Here is a 15,325-nt window from a genome sequence, read left to right on the forward strand (position 1 = left end):
GGGTTTTTCATTTAAGTATTTTCATTACCAGGTACCTAAACGGACGAGAGTAACTAAAGCAACTATGAGAACAAGACTGACGCCTGACGAATGCACCATGCTACAGTATTTCGATGTCAAGTTTTTGACGGTAAGTACCTAACTACAAAAAAAATACATGACTTCAAGTAGCGGCACGTAAGTTTAGCGCTGAGTGAAATGTGGAGGGGGCAGCTGCTCATGGGGACGCATACCCTTCGCCCCCTGTAATTCCCTGAGATACCTATTTTCAGTCAGCCAGCGCTAAACAGAACTAAAGTACTGAAATAGGCAGAGTGCTTGGGAGGTGGGTGAAGTAAACACTGTAGACAGTAGTTGTTCAGAAGGTGTATTATCTTCCACCTATCTCCTAATACTCCCCTTCAGGTACATTATGATTGTGGCTTATATATGGTTAACCTACGTGCTGAGAGGATCTGTATTCAATCACTAGATACTACGTTGTCTACGTGATCAACGTGTAGGAATGTCCACTAGCCTATCACAGTACTAACCAAAGAGGATCCAGTTTATATAATAATAATAATATAATAATAAATTTTTTATTTCGAGTAACAGTATGACTCATAGTATTGGTTAGTCTGCACTTAAGAGCTATGTTAGTACTTATTTTATTTACATTAATACTAGACTACTAGGGCAATGTTTCTAGGAGCACGTAATTAGTGGTTAAACATAATACGTACTTCTAGAAACATGCAAGTCCTCACAATGCCTTAAATATGGGCAGTCCAACCTCTCGGCTATCAAACACATGAGGGGGTTGGGGCTGGCCCGCACCCGGCGCACCAGGGATGTGCATCGTTTGCGCAAAGTTGTATAAAAGCAGTCTATGCGCGCTTCAGCAAACATCCGTGATGCGCTACATGTTTGCTCTCACTGACAGGGCCCTCCTTTCGCGCTCGATATCTTTATCATCTTTCAAGTCTGAGGTGACAATATGACCCAAGTACTTGAAGGACTCCACTCTCTCCAACGGACTACCATACAATTTGATGGGAGGTACCTTAAGTATTCTATAGCCGCTAGGTTCAAAGACTAAGCATTGGGATTTAGCTACATTATATTTTAGTCCATGTTGGATAGCGTAGGTCTCACAAATACCCAAAAGCTTTTGCAAACCGCAAGCCGAAGCGCTCAACAAAACCATATCGTCCGCGTAGCTCAAATTATTCAAACAAACTGTATCAATATGGCAGCCGATATGAGTTTTGCCGAGCATCTCGAGAAGCTCATTAATGTACAGGTTAAAGAGGGTGGGTGAGGTCAAACCCCCCTGTCTGACCCCACACTCCAACCTGTACGGGTCCGATAGAGTTCCTGACCACCTAACACTGTTGACCTGATTCCCATACCAATACCTCAGAATTTGAATAGTCTCATTAGGTAGTTTAACGGCCTGTAATTTTTTCCATAGGATATTGTAGGAAACCAGGTCAAAAGCCTTAGACAGGTCCAAGAAGCACGCATATACTGGCGTCTTCCTGTTTAAATAATATTTGACAGTGTGCTTAAGGCACAGTATTGCACTCTCCGTTGATAACCCTGGTCGAAAACCGAATTGGTTGGGGTTAAGTCTCACAGACTCGTTTAACTGTACATTAATCACACTGTCAAATACCTTCGCAATAACAGTCGCAAGGGATATAGGCCTGTAGTTGTTGGCGTCAGAGAAATCTCCAGTTTTATTTTTCGGTACAGGAATAACTACGGTTTTCAGCATATCCCCGGGCAAATAACAGTGCCGCACACACAGCGTATAGAACATAGCCAACAGTCTAGAGATGTGGGGACCAGCGTTCAGGAGATGCTCGATGCTGAGGCCATCGTGACCTGGAGATTTACCTCGATTTAAAGAGGGTTACTGTCAAAGTAAAATGTGTAATCACAGTGCATAGACTGCCATCTCTCAACACAGGCTTAAAACCTTTGAACCTCAGTTTTGACCATCTTGTTCGCGAGTATTCTTATCTTGATATGTGTTAAAATGTCAAATATTAATATTAGCGCCATCTAGCCGAGAATCCCCCAAAGGTGTAACGCCATCTAGGCCACCGTACCTTTTTCTCTATGGTACTTAGGTACGTTTTTTCCTAGACTATCTAGTACTATCTGTCTATTATACGGAGTTACGTATGTCTTTGTTACTAACCTAATTTCCGTTTCAGAATTTTAAAACTCTTACGGTAGATGTCGCTAGAGGTACCTATGGGCCGATAGTATGGTGATTTGGTCGTTCAGATAGTAGGTACTGGGCTACCAATTCAGTGGTTGTGGGTTAAAATCTATAAAAACCAAAAGTTTAAGCTCAGCTTATTTTAAAGTGCTATAAGTATTGTTTCTTTGCAGTCAGAAGAACAAAAAGAAGAATGGAGAAAATCGCAAGAGAGCAAGGAATTTAGTGGAGAAACTGTAAAATGTGACATATGCTCGAAAGTGTTTGCTCACCACAACAGCTATAAACTGCATACACAGGGCCATGATCCTGTAGGTATTTATTTTATACCTAGCCATAAAACCTCTAAAATTGTTTTAAATTAAAGGGAATAGATAAGGTACTATTAGTTGCAAAAGTGCATGGAGAAATTATGAATGAAATCATTGATAAATTTGCCATCCACTTTTGCAGCTGATAGAACATATGGGCATAGAGAATGAACATAGAGCATTTTCGTTAAATTGAAAATTTGCAATCACAATACATTTACTGCCATCTCTTGACACAGCGGGGTTAAAACTTTACGTATAAATTACTTCTTTTGACGTTTCCGAGGTGCATTTTTAAGGGTTCCACAGCAAAGAAATACAAAAGGAACCCATATTGACTCTTCTTTATTGAACTTCATCATCATCATTATTGGCCACAGCATCTTTCCAGATGATAGTTGCAGCACTTGCAGTGACTAAGTAAGAGGTAGGTATTCTGAGAGGTAGGTATTCTAGACAGTTTACAGCCTACATCGGTTATGATGGCTGTACAAGCCAATGGCGGATCGGCATTTTCTGCCGCATCGATCACAAATGTGCCTTGACTCCTGGGGTGGTCCAGCAGCTCTACGGAAACGCTTTTGCTTGAGTTGGTCCAGCCAAAGCTCGTCATGCTTTATCATACCCTCCCTCAAGCTACGACGCCACTCCGGTCTCGTCTCCGCACGCTCCTCCCAGCTACAAGATGGAATATTGAAGCTTTTCATGTCACGTTTGCAGGAGTCCTTGAAACGGAGAAAGGGTCGCCCAACCGGTCTCTTGGCTTCGGCAATCTGTCCGAGCATGAACTTATAGATATGTAGATTGAACTAATATTCTCTTTTATTAAATTCTAGTATTTTATGAAGTTAGCACCAAACATTATTAAGTTACTTTTAAGTTTTACACGTAGGTAAATATTGTTTTTTGACAGAGTCGCGGGAACGCCGAGTGTCCCGTGTGCAAGCTCCGTTTCAAGAGCGAGACGCTAGCGAATTCGCACGTTATGCGCGCTCATGTCAAGAAGTTTTACTGCAAGTTATGTCCGAAGGCCTTCAACAATGTGTAACTATTTTATACAGTCTGGGGCCTATTGCATAACAATTTACAACTCATATTACAAGCGGTAGTCCCCCTCCAATTCATTTTATAAGAAAGAGAGTTCCACTTGTAATACAAGTTGTAAATTGTTATGCAATAGGCCCCTGGTCTGACAAATAAGTAGAACTCAAAAAGTGGCAACATTTTAGTATCAGTTTACCTTTCAAATCAAGAAAATGGGACGATACTACGATGTTACTACTTTTTTTCCAGGACTTTTAGCCGTATGTATTATGTATGACACCCTATGTAAATAGTATAACGGAGCGGCAAATAACAGCCCTAAGTGCGTTTTCACATTATCCGATCCGATATCGGATGTCGGACCGATATCCCATACATTACAGGCGCCATCTTGGATTTTTTCTATTGAAATCCTTCTGACATCCGATATCGGATCGGATAATGTGAAAACGCACTAAGTATGTACCAGTGGCGGCTGGTGAAAATTTCTGCTAGGCAACACCGAGCAAAAAGAAACCTACCATAACATTATAGACCGGTCAAATCTTACACGAAAATCTGCTAAAAAAACAAAGTGTGATGTAAAGCTGCATTTTTGGTATATTATTTAGGGTCCTTGAAGGAATGTGAAACTATGTTTTGCAAGCAAAAAAAGTGTGTGCTTTTTTTTTTAATTTGCAAAAAACTGCAAAAAAATCGGACTCTTTTTAGTTTTTGTAGTGTCATTTAAAAACTAGACATTTTAGGCAATAAGTTGCTTCGCAAAGGTTAAAGAACATTAAATTTGAAATCATTTGAATCTACTCGCAATGCCGTATCTCAAACAGTTTTTGAGATATGACACTTCAAAAAAGGGTATTTTTTCCCCTCTTTATGAAAATTTTCGTTTTGCCAATATTTTGAGACAGATTTCAGCAAAACATATCACGGTATTATATACTTTGCGAAATAAAGTTGTAGAAAATTTAATTAGCTTTCATTTAAGACCAAAAGAGGGCTAGTTAGTCAAATAATCAAATTTATAACCTAAAAAAATAAGATTATAATAGCATAAATCTAGTATAACGAGATCAGAAATGAGTGGTGGAGGGTGATGGCCAAACGGGATAGTTTACGTGATATATATTTCAAGAGACGTAACAAAGAAGGCGTTATTATTATTTGGGGACTGTTCAAGTATTACGTAAGCACTATAACAATAATAGGCATTATACGTAAGCAGTAGCGGCTTGCCCTAAAGTGCGCTTGTGCGGTGCACTCCCAAAAATAATCACAATTAAACTATAGTAATACATCAATTATGTTACCTCAAATTAATGTATTATACTATATAAAAACTATCGCAAAAAAGTCCAATCAAACAATTACTTATATTTCTTAAAAGTTCATTATACAGTCTACATATCCCCTTCCTATACAATTTCATACGCACCGCGCTCAACGGAGCGCTTTGAATTGCGCTCCTATGGAGAAATATTCAGTACATTCTCTAATACGAAATTCAGTAAGAGCGAAAGAGAAGTTTAGTCATAGCTCCGCGCGTGAGACAGAAGATTATGTATGAAATATTATGGCCCCTGTACACACATGGCCAACGGTTCCACCAGCCCTTTGTGAAACCCCTTGGCCAAGATAAGAGCCGCTGTTTACACATTGGCGAACCAATCACTTGGCATTGGCTCTTCATGAAAGATGGACGTGTAATGAAAAAATCTAGGAAATTCTTGGTCATAGACGTTGTCAGAAAAAAAATATTAAAAAATAATAACCCCGTAGTAAAATTAAATTATTTGCAATATTAACAATTTTTTGAATATTCTGATAAGAACATTTATCTTTTTTAGGGTTCCGTACCTCAAAGAGGAAAAACGGAACCCTTATAGGATCACTCGTGTGTCTGTCTGTCCCTCTGTTACAGCCGATTTCTCCGAAACTACTGGACCGATTTACTTGAAATTTGGCACACATATGTAAACCTGTGGCCCAAAGACGGACATGTAATTTAATTAAATGAAATTTAATCATAGGGGTCACTTTTGGGGGGTAAACTTGAAAATTAAAAATAAAAGTTATTAAAACTATATTGTGTTATATATCAAATGAAAGAGCATTTTATGAGCATTTGAAATATATATTTTTTTAATTTTTAATTTTGGTACTTTAGAAGTAATTTAAGAAAATAGACAAAAAATGACCATTCCCCCCCCCCTTATCTCCGAAACTACTTAGCGTAAAATTTTCAAAAAAATACACGAGATAGCCCTCTACCTGTAGATTACAGGAAAACCTATTAGAAATCTACAGTCAAGCGTAAGTCGGACTTACGAGAAAAAACTCAAATTAAGATTTTCACTCACTGACGCTGCAAGCAGTTACTAAACGTCTTAAAATTTTGTAAGCGTGATGGACAGGTAGAAAGAAATTAATTTCTGTCTTTTTCTTTTTAGAAATTGTTCAATTTTTTTTTTCATTTGCCAAAATGACTTAAGTTCCTACTAAAAAGGAGGCGCTTAAGACCGTTTGTAAGTGGACTGAGCAAAATTTTGTTCAAATCGGTCCAAAAAAGGTCTCTGTTGACGAAAACATAGAATTTGTGCCAACGACAGCCCAAATCTGAAGTCCATTTTGCTCTATCTCTTATCGTTTCCGAGATATATACGTAAAGTCTTGAAAGTGCGAAAAGTTAACTTTGCCATCACAGTCGTTCAGGCGCTCATGAGTTCTTTGTATGGAAAAGTCGAAAACCGACTCGCACTTGACCAATGTTCATAGAACGTGTTGTGGTTTTTTACGCGGGTCCGCGACTGACGACGTTCGAATGTTTTGTTCGGAAATGTTTGAGGGTGGTTTCTTTGAAACGTCGCCGGCGGCGGGTGGTTCGACGGGCGAAGGTCACACGCCGCACGCGACGGTCTGTATTCGTTTTGTACAATAGCAACGGACGGCGGGTGGCGTCTTGATATGGAAAATGACTGACTTCACTAAAGATAATGATGAACTCATTGAGGTAATACTAGAGAGGACACTGTGAGCAAAACCTTTGCGCTACAAACATAAGTCCATTGGAAAGTAATTTTTTCAATGAAGGGACGCGCTTCACGCGCTCCTCAAACGCGAAGCTATCGCTGCCATTTTGTTGAACGAAATCATAGATTAATCGCATCATAATCGCACAGACTTGACATGTAGGTAATAAAGTATAGTAATTGTGATTATATTCTGTTTGTAATATATAAAAGAGAAATGTTAAATTTATTTCACGTTATACTTATGAATACTACACAGTTCTAACACGAGTTGTAATCGATATTTTCATACAATAATAACCTATGATTTTCTTCAAGGGCAATTAAAGTATTTTTGTTTCACTTAGTAGAACTTAAACATAGCACAATGTATGATAGTGCTAAAATTAAACTACTTACCCCCTTATTCATAAACGTTCACTAAAGTTATCAAGCCGATAAAGTTCGTTTGTCCCTTTCTATCACACCAATACGCCGAAAAGGGACAAACGAACTTTATCGGCTTGATAACTTTAGTGTGCGTTTATGAATAAGGGGGTTAGTATTTTACAAAAAAGTATAAAAAAAGGTCTACACTAAGAGTGTCGCGTCTAGGTGGTCATTGGTCAAGTCTTACTCTATGACACGGTACCTCCCCACGCATGCGCCGCGCGCTGCCGGCCGGAGCACAGACTTTGTTTGGGGTGTAATTTCTAGTATGTTAGTACATAGTAATTCAATGGATGAATTGTACTTCTGTGAACTGTTTTCGATATACTTAATCGAATATATGATGTAAATTTTTCTTTACTACAATGCAAGTGTTTGAGTACCAAGTTAAAAATTTCACTTTATTTTTGCCGGTTTCATACAAAAATATCGTTTGACTGTCTCTTTTTTGGGTAATATCAATATTTATATGGAAACGGATTAAGTCGCGTATAATCTTCTTCCTCTAAGAATTACAATGTAAGTATTTTTGCATTCATTTTGATCAGAGCACAACACAACAGTTCAAAAATCAGTCTACCAGAGCTTCTGAGTTCCGTCGCCGACGACGGGTGACCAAGGGTCAGAAAACCCACGCACCCGCGACCGACAGCGTGTGGCACAGCGGCACATGCGGCTCACATCCAAACGCCGCCGGGCGCGTGTGACAGGCCAGAGAAACCAGGGCCTTAGGGCTAGGTGATTATCGCCGCGCCGCAGAGGACGCGCTGAGGGGGGGGGGGGCGTGCCTACAGCAGTTGTAGTTGTATGCATACCTAGCTCACGCACACAGACGCGTCCGCTGGTGCCGCTAGGGGCGGCTCACTCCGCTATCCTATCGCCGCGCTACAAGTATATCCTGGCGGCCGCGAGCTGTGGCCGCGAGTTCGCGGCCTACTCAGGGGTGGCATTCTCACGGAATGCACGTTCGCACTTTCTATTGTTACTTTACGTCGCGAGGTTTTTTAAGCGATATCCGCGGGTGGAATGGCTAATAATACTTAATTAAATAGACATATTGAATAAAATAAATACCAAAAGATATTCTTATACAGATCTACTACTGATTAAGTCCCACGGAAAAGTTCAATAAGGCTTGTGATGTTGGAACCTTGAACAAAAATATATAAATACAGCGTATATACCTAGAAAGTACTCAAGACTTGAATATAATAATATAACATTTAATGTGAGTATTAATTCGTTTGGATCCATTGGTAACCCTATCACCGGACGCCGCGCACGTGCGGCTCGTTTCTTTGTAAGAATGTTGTAGGTATTTAAAAAGGCGGCATTTCGGAAACATCAAAGCAGTGGGCCTTCTTTACTTGTGCTATTATATATTCTGTGGCGCCGCGCCGGTGTCCACGTGCGCTCTCTGCAGTGTGCGCTGCCGCTGCCACGAAACGTTTACCTACTCCGTGTAATACTGATAAAAGAAAGTATTGACATGAATTCACACGTTTCGGAAATGACTGTAGGTATTTTAAATATTTTAGCACAATATGTTTTTTGCCTCTTATTGCCTATTATACAATATATACATATCTACTATGGCAACTCTATCACAGCGCAGAATATGCAGAAGCCACATGGTGGTGGTCTGCGACAGAAACTCAATAGACATTTTTAGAGTTTTTAAAATAAGTACCTAAGTAGGTACGTGAAGTAACATGGTAAATTAAAAAAATATCATTAGATACTTATTGCGAAGGTGTAAACAATTTCCTTCGTTTTGCCACATATCAATAATTATCTATCTATATTAAATTCATTAATCCGTATACATTACATTTTTACAGTACGGTAATACTCACCCCGTTATTCATAAACGTACACTAAGTTATCAAGCCGATAAAGTTCGGTTGTCCCTTTCCGACGTATTGGTGTGATAGAAAGGGACAAACGAACTTTATCGGCTGGATAACTTTAGTGTACGTTTATGAATAAAGGTGTTAAAATTTATAGCTACGAAATTTTACATAAAACACCTACTTTAAAATAAAATAAAAAATGTTGAATTTGGTTAACATTATAAAAGACCTCACGCAAGCTGTGCTAATTAGTTCGCGAATTCGTCGAGAGGTGGCGCTAAACACAATTATGCTCATTAGAGAACCTATACTTCTAGCCTAGCCCAGTCTTTAGACTTAATGTGAGTAACGTAAAAGTACCTAATAGTTTTGTAGGTACGGAACCCTCGGTGGGCGAGTCCGACTCGCACTTGGCCGGTTTTTAGGAAATACATTAAACATTTGCAAGGTTATTTTATTTCCTAAAATCTACACTATTATTGGCATAGATAAACTTATTATTTTCGTAAATATTTCACTACTGTCCTCTCTGACGGCTGACGACCAACTGAATGAAGCGCCAACGTGTAAACGCAGTTGGCCATTGGCGCCAAGATCCTTTGATGTGTGGACAAAAAACCGACACGAATCGGTTGGCCGGCAAGCGCAAGCGCCAACTGCCAACTTACGGCCAAGTAGCCCTCTACACACACGGCCAAGGGGGTTGGTGGAACTGTTGGCCATGTGTGTACAGCGGCCAGGTAAATCTGGAGCGCCGCTCCTAGGATCAAACACCACAGAGCTATATCAAGATAGAAAGAAAAAGTATCATATTTAGTACCGCGAACGGCAGTCTGCTCGACGATTGGATGTCAAAATTAGTTTTCCATTGCGGTTTTAATTTGACGAGCTCGATTTGGCGTGCGTTCAAAACAAACGACCTATAAATATGAAATAAATGCTAGAATAATGTGTATGTAATGATTGTAATGAAAATAAATTGATTTGTTCTTATTAGAGTACGAGCGATGTAAAAATAAGCCATGAATTCAAACTGTCGTGTCAATTCACATTTGTGGTATCAAGTATTTATCTATTTATTCAACAGATTAAAAAGTATGCAACACAAATTAAATTACAAATACATTCATGCAAAAATCTTAAACTAACTTATATTATAAATATTCTAAACTACATTAATAATTAACTAGGATAATCCAATCATAATAAGAACACCAATAAATGCGAAATGTTACACGATCGGTCTCCCTGTCAACCGCCAAGCTTTTTCCTTCTATCTCGATATAGGTCTTGTCCTTGATTACCGTCTCGGTTGCATCGCGCAGGCGCGAAAAGCGTCGCGGTCATCCGCGAGCCGCGTATTTCGCGCGCTATTTTGTTAATTGTTAGTAAACAATAGATAAACAAGTTTTATTTTAAGGCACGCGCGGGAATACAATTTTGCCTTATTTTGAAACCGTTTAAATTGTTTTTATTGCAAGTGTGTGAGAATGGATGGATACAATGTGACATTTATAAAAGAGTGTGAAAAAACTTTTGCAACGCGATTAGAATTAAAAGCTAAAGGACCACCGCGGCCCGAACTTAAACTTACGCAAATATGTTTTTTCAAAAACCAAAATTTTACACGTGTTTTTAAAACGGAACAGTATGAAAAAACACCGTGGTTAAGTATGTGGATGTGAAAAAAGTGACTTGTAAACTGTTTTGCTTTCCATGTCTTTTATTTGGAGCCGGCGCGGACGGCGGAGGTGGTGAGTCTGCATGGACCGATACCGGCAACAGTGACTTATCACATCTTTCGATGAAAATAAAAAAAAACATTTACAATCCCGCATTCATTTACTGAATGAACTGCAGTTTTCGTCTATTCATTTTTATGTTTTACTGTTATTAACCCTGAAGCTGAGCAGCTATATAAACTAAATAAAGAATATTTTTCACTGAAATTTAAACTTATAGTTCAGGCATTTGTTGGAAAATTGAAGGAAAGAAAAAAATGCATCTCTGAGCCAATTTAATATGATTTAAATTTAATCACATTGAATAAGTACAAACAGGAACACTAGACTTTATGCCGTTGTAATAGGAATTACAAATACACAGTTAATAGTGTTGATTAATGTTATGTAGGCTACATACATGTAGGACCATGGGCCTTACGATGATTATTTGGGTGAACACCCACAAATTACAGCCGCGAGCCGCCTCTGTACGTAAGCACTATAATTATAGGGGGCGAGGAGGTGATTGCTCTGCTTATAGGGTTTTGGTGATGATTTAGAGCTTTCCTTACTTTCTTGCTGACAAGGGAAATGGGGGGATGGTATATATTTTTAATAAATTAGATTAGAAACCTAAAAAAATAAGATTATAGCATAAATCTAGTATAACTGGATCAGAAGTGAGTGGTGGAGGGTTATGGCCAAACATCATGCCAAAAGATGGATAAAGATAAGAATGGGGGAGGGTTAACACTTGTTATAAATTTTGTCTTTTATCTATTTTACTGTACAGTTTCTTACTTAATAGTTGAACGGCCCCTTGTCTTCGGCATACTTCCACTTGTTACTTCCCTCTATACATTTTGTATGGGGCAAGGTGTGTAGAACAATGTATTTAATATTATGTTTCGTATGTTGTCTAGACAGCCAGGTATCTTAAAGTGTGTGTGTTTTTTTAATATCTGTGTATTGCCTATGGTATTAAATTTTAGATGGCTGGATGGATGGATTGTATAGTGTGTGAGTGCTCTTAAAAATTACCACAAACACAAGCGTCACAAAATATCAGTCATACTCGGCCACTGAAACAGTGGAACTAAATGAGTGGCGATTTACTATTATTGCTGGATTCTGAATTTTGATGTGAGAAAGACCTGGCACATCAGTATCGCCGCCTGACGAAAAAACGATTCAGAAAACCTTCATTGGTGTGAAGTGGTTAACACCAACACCAATGTGGCTCGACTATTGCAGTGGCCGAGTACGAGCATGCGCGGATCCAGGGGGGGGGGGCATGGGGGTCATGACCCCCCCTGGAGCCTAAGTTGGCCATACAAATAGACCACGTGACCCACCCCTGGGGCCCCGGGCCTTTACCACGTGACCCCCCCCTGGGCACGAAGCTGGATCCGCGCTTGAGTACGAGTGATATTTTGCAACACTAGAATTTGTGTTTGAAATGGTCATTTTTTAATAGCACTCAAACACTATTCATCTAAAAATCAACATATCTAAAAATCAAATAAATACAGATTTGGGCGTGTCAAGGTGTCAATATCACTGCGGTGAAAAAGGCCAGTGACTGTCCAGACAACATACGTCAAACATGTTGAATACATTAAGAGTTATGATAGGGCCGACCAAGCGCACTGCCTGCAGAATTAAAGAACACATTGCTGCAGTCAAAAATAATGACACTTTTCTTCTTCCTCTGTTCCTCATGGCTTAGGATTGCGACGGTCAAGTTGCTTAGTCCTATGGTAATGTCGACGGAACGCCACAACATACCGAGATTGAAGATGACTTCAAACTATCAAATGTATGGAATCCAGCGATTTGTTTGAGTAAGTGAAGTCAGAATTGAACAAACGTAGTGACATTGTAAGTGTAGTGTGTTTGGACAGACCATCGTGTGTGAATGCGCGGATTTACACCCGCACCCGCGTTCTTCATTTTTAGAAATATCGGGAGCACGACAAAAATCAAAAAGGTAATCACGGTCTATATCCCAGTCAATATAAGTCTGACGTAGAATACATAGTAGTATTTTTCATTTAAATAGTATAGAAGGAAGTAAAAAATGGGACTATGTCAAGGACAAGGGGCCATTCAAGAGTTACTTATGCTATTTATTACAAATATATACCCTCCCCCCATTTCCCTTGTCAGCAAAAAAGTAAGGAAAGCTCTAAATCATCACCAAAACCCTATAAGCTGAGCAATCACCTCCTTGGCCCCTATAATTATAGTGCTTACGTATAATGCCTATTATTGTTATAGTGCTTACGTAATACTCACAGAGAACCTCCTATAGAGTGGCAGTCTTGTATATTTGGTTCGCGATACGAGTCACCAGTGTTTGGGGTGCGAGGAGCGGGCGGGGAATGTGTTAAGCGCGCTGTGATTGGCCGTTTCAAGGACGGCGGGCAGTCGCGCCCAGGGACCGGCCCGCTATCCCTTATACGGGGTTTTGTATGGGTATTTCGTTAGGCTTAACTTACCCTACCCTTTTGACGCGATACCCTTTCATTTTGCTTTTAAAGCCCTAACGAAAGCGCTTACCTAAAATAGCCCAATACCCTTTCAAAACCCTTATCATCGGCTCAGCCTAACGCCATAAGGGTAAGCCTTATATTGGGTTTTATTTGCTTTCCCTTATAGCATATCGTGCGAGTTTAAATCCTGTACCTCGCTCATAAAGCACACATTACTCCGAACGAAATAACATACGATCGTTACCTACGGCGGCACTGTGTGTGATATTTGCGCGTTTCTGTTTGATGGAAACGGCTGTAGATAAAATAAGGTTCAATTTTCAATACCAAATACTTATAGTTATGATAGGCTCCTGCTTTGCTCAGGTGTAACACAGGCAAACGCTGCTTTTTAGGGTTCCGTAGTCAACTAGGAACCCTTATAGTTTCGCCATGTCTGTCTGTCCGTCCGTCCGCGGATAATCTCAGTAACCGTTAGCACTAGAAAGCTGAAATTTGGTCCCAATATGTATATCAATCACGCCAACAGAGTGCAAAAATAAAAATGGAAAAAAATGTTTTATTAGGGTACAAACATGTAAAGTGGGGGCTGATAATATTTTTCATTCCAACCCCAACGTGTGATATATTGTTGGATAGGTAATTTAAGAATGAATAAAGGGTTTACTAAGATTGCTTTTTGATAATATTAATATTTTCGGAAATAAACGCTCCTAAAAGAAAAAAAAATGCGTCCCCCCCCCTCTAACTTTTGAACCACAAGTTTAAAAAATATGAAAAAAATCACAAAAGTAGAACTTTGTAAAGACTTTATAGGAAAATTGTTTTGAACTTGATAGATTCAGTAGTTTTTGAGAAAAATATGGAAAACTTCGGAACCCTACACTGAGCGTGGCCCGACACGATCTTGGCCGGTTTTTTTTATCGGACTTGTCTTGATGAGTACCCGAAGTCTAGCTGATGCTGAACCCTGGCTGCACCTATGGGAACTCGGGTTTAGTGTAACACAGGCAAACGCTGTTTTCGTCATCGGACTTGTCTTGATGAGTACTCGAGTGAGCAGTACCCAAAGTCCAGCTGATGCTGAACCCTGGCTGCACCTATGGGAACTCGGGTTTAGTGTAACACAGGCAAACGCTGTTTTCGTCATCGGACTTGTCTTGATGAGTACTCGAGTGAGCAGTACCCAAATTCCAGCTGATGCTGAACCCTGGCTGCACCTATGGGAACTCGGGTTTAGTGTAACACAGGCAAACGCTGTTTTCGTCATCGGACTTGTCTTGATGAGTACTCGAGTGAGCAGTAGCCGAAGTCCAGTTGATGCTGAACCCTGGCTGCACCTAGGGGAACTCGGGTTTAGTGTAACACAGGCAAACGCTGTTTTCGTCATCGGACTTGTCTTGATGAGTACTCGAGTGAGCAGTACCCGAAGTCCAGCTGATGCTTAACCCTGGCTGCATCTAGGGGAACTCGGGTTTAGTGTAACACAGGCAAACGCTGTTTTCGTCATCGGACTTGTCTTGATGAGTACTCGAGTGAGCAGTACCCAAAGTCCAGCTGATGCTGAACCCTGGCTGCACCTATGGGAACTCGGGTTTAGTGTAACACAGGCAAACGCTGTTTTCGTCATCGGACTTGTCTTGATGAGTACTCGAGTGAGCAGTATCCAAAGTCCAGCTGATGCTGAACCCTGGCTGCACCTAGGGGAACTCGGGTTTAGTGTAACACAGGCAAACACTGTTTTCGTCATCGGACTTGTCTTGATGAGTACTCGAGTGAGCAATACCCAATGTCCAGCTGATGCTGAACCCTGGCTGCACCTAGGGGAATTCGGGTTTAGTGTAACACAGGCAAACGCTGTTTTCGTCATCGGACTTGTCTTGATGACTACTCGAGTGAGCAATACCCAAAGTCCAGCTGATGCTGAACCCTGGCTGCACCTAGGGGAACTCGGGTTTAGTGTAACACAGGCAAACACTGTTTTCGTCATCGGACTTGTCTTGATGAGTACTCGAGTGAGCAGTACCCGAAATCCAGCTGATGCTGAACCCTGGCTGCATCTAGGGGAACTCGGGTTTAGCGTAACACAGGCAAACGCTGGTTTCGTTATCGGACTTGTCTTGATGAGTACTCGAGTGAGCAGTACCCGAAGTCCAGCTGATGCTGAACCCTGGCTGCCTCTAGGGGAACTCGGGTTTAGTGTAACACAGGCAAACGCTGTTTTCGTC

General features: G+C 40.4%; 1 protein-coding gene across 1 annotated transcript in view; it reads left to right on the forward strand.

Moving 5' to 3' along the window:
* Positions 1 to 15,325, forward strand: part of LOC125231451 (zinc finger protein 37-like) — a 28,919-nt gene that overhangs the window by 3,318 nt on the left and 10,276 nt on the right. Inside the window, exons 6-8 of the mRNA XM_048136913.1 lie at positions 32 to 130; positions 2,389 to 2,526; positions 3,440 to 3,570. Of these exons, the coding sequence (XP_047992870.1) occupies positions 32 to 130; positions 2,389 to 2,526; positions 3,440 to 3,570 (368 nt within the window). The remainder of the gene's footprint in view (positions 1 to 31; positions 131 to 2,388; positions 2,527 to 3,439; positions 3,571 to 15,325) is intronic.

This window comes from Leguminivora glycinivorella, chromosome 11 (assembly GCF_023078275.1).
Source record: "Leguminivora glycinivorella isolate SPB_JAAS2020 chromosome 11, LegGlyc_1.1, whole genome shotgun sequence".
Classification (NCBI taxonomy): domain Eukaryota; kingdom Metazoa; phylum Arthropoda; class Insecta; order Lepidoptera; family Tortricidae; genus Leguminivora; species Leguminivora glycinivorella.